The sequence below is a fragment of the Poecilia formosa genome, unplaced genomic scaffold (assembly GCF_000485575.1).
Source record: "Poecilia formosa unplaced genomic scaffold, Poecilia_formosa-5.1.2 Scaffold317, whole genome shotgun sequence".
Classification (NCBI taxonomy): domain Eukaryota; kingdom Metazoa; phylum Chordata; class Actinopteri; order Cyprinodontiformes; family Poeciliidae; genus Poecilia; species Poecilia formosa.
The window spans coordinates 757,881-759,595 of record NW_006800256.1 but is presented as its reverse complement, the minus strand read 5'-3'; the positions used below and the strand labels follow the sequence as shown (position 1 = coordinate 759,595).

The 1,715-nt window shown below is 35.9% G+C and overlaps 1 protein-coding gene across 1 annotated transcript in view; it reads left to right on the top strand.

The window, feature by feature from the left end:
* The first annotated feature begins 21 nt into the window (after positions 1-21).
* The window catches only part of LOC103152555 (nuclear GTPase SLIP-GC-like), a 10,381-nt gene continuing 8,687 nt past the window's right edge, over positions 22-1,715 (top strand). The window contains exons 1-3 of the mRNA XM_016661183.1: positions 22-304; positions 403-489; positions 941-1,034. Coding sequence (XP_016516669.1) covers positions 471-489; positions 941-1,034 — 113 coding nt within the window. The 5' untranslated portion in view covers positions 22-304; positions 403-470. The remainder of the gene's footprint in view (positions 305-402; positions 490-940; positions 1,035-1,715) is intronic.

The following is a 1,715-nucleotide window of genomic DNA, read 5'->3' as shown; positions in this document are numbered from 1 at the left end:
TATTAACAAAAGGTCATTCAACTAAAGTCTATAAGAAAACAAAGAAAACATAGACAAAAACCATCACAATGTGCCCGAAGCACATAACAGTTGTTGAGACTTCTACCTTTTAACTGTAATTATGATTCAGTGATCAGCTTTTAACAATTTTGCTAGAGATACTAAATCTCTCTTTACTGTCTACTAAGGGGTGAATTAGTTGCTACATTACAAAAGCTTAAAAAGTGTTTTTCCCATTACATTATGTGAAGATAGTTAAATAAATATGTTCATTCTCAGGTACAGCCATCCACAAGTGATGCAGGTGAGAATTACAGTTTCTTACATGTTTCTTACATATGTAACTTGTTGCAAAAGCAAATCCGACTTAGAAATCCACACATTTTCTCTTTTCAAAAAAAGGAAAGCGAAAGCTGGATCAGGAGGAGTTAAACAAAAGGGAACCAACAGCAAAACGGTTTCGCAGGAGTATGTCACCATCCTTGCCAGGTAATTCTTCAAAAACATGATAACAGGCAATAAAGAGGATAAAAGGCTGTCACAATCCAACTTACAAAGCATTAAAATTGAGTTAATTTTACTGCAGATGTTAATTTGCAGATGTCAGTTGCAAATTTAATTATTTTTGTTGGATGATTCATAACTAGTACTGTGATCGTGAATAAATTAGAGGTGTATGTTGTTTAGAAACACATCTAATGCAAAACAAAATAACAGAAACTTCAAACCACAGGAATGTGAGCAAGCTCAGACAGAGATAGCAGGAACAGCATCTTGTTCAGATGATCGCATGCAGAACTCAGTGTTAAACCACTCTCACCTCACAGTTTATGATGCATTTGTTGTCAATATTCAAAACTTTGTCTGATTTATGAAATGTGTTATCACTGTGTGAAAGCCAGGTCAAATGTATTTTTTCTCTTATTTGTTTTAATAACAGAACAAAGGATAAAGTCTGATGTGAAAAATGTAATGACAGATGTTTTGGTTAAACTACTCTATCAAGAAAACACAACGCTGAATTCTTTCCTAAGGTGAGTACATTTGGTGTCTGCTTGAGGAGTTGTTATGATTTCTATTCAGATTACCTTGGTCTTTTGGGCTATGGCTACCAGAACAAGAGCGGGTTCAGTCTATTGGCTGTCCCATACAAAGCAATCATTATCTGTTAAGAGTCTCTTCTCTCATCTGCATCCTACCGCTTCCCCCTTAACTCCTCTTCTTTCTCAAAACACAAAGGCATGCCCTTTGTGTTTTGATTTAACCTCTAAAATCTTTTTTTTTTTAAATGGACAATTGCAAACCAAACCATGTTCATAAAGAAGGTTCTTCTACCTGTGTCTCTAGTAAAGGATGACTTGTTTGCCTGATCACTTTAGGTAAATGTAGTAAATAAGGGGATCAACATCTCTTAAGGAAATCCGGAGGCCAGAGAGCTCATTTGGGCAGCCTCACCATCTGATGGCTGGACTCAAACACAGATGGTATTGCTAAGTAATATGGAAGTCTGAATATACAGAAAACTTTGAGTTTGAGGAAGTGAAACATTTATGGCAAGAATCATACACTTCATTTAACCAAACCCCAACTCCTGAAGGATGCAAACATATTTCTAATGCACAGGCTAAACTGCACTTTACAAATTACAGGTCTGACCACAAACTGTTCTTCAAGTTTTGTGGAGATTTTAGTCTAGTCTGAAGACGCTTTTGTTT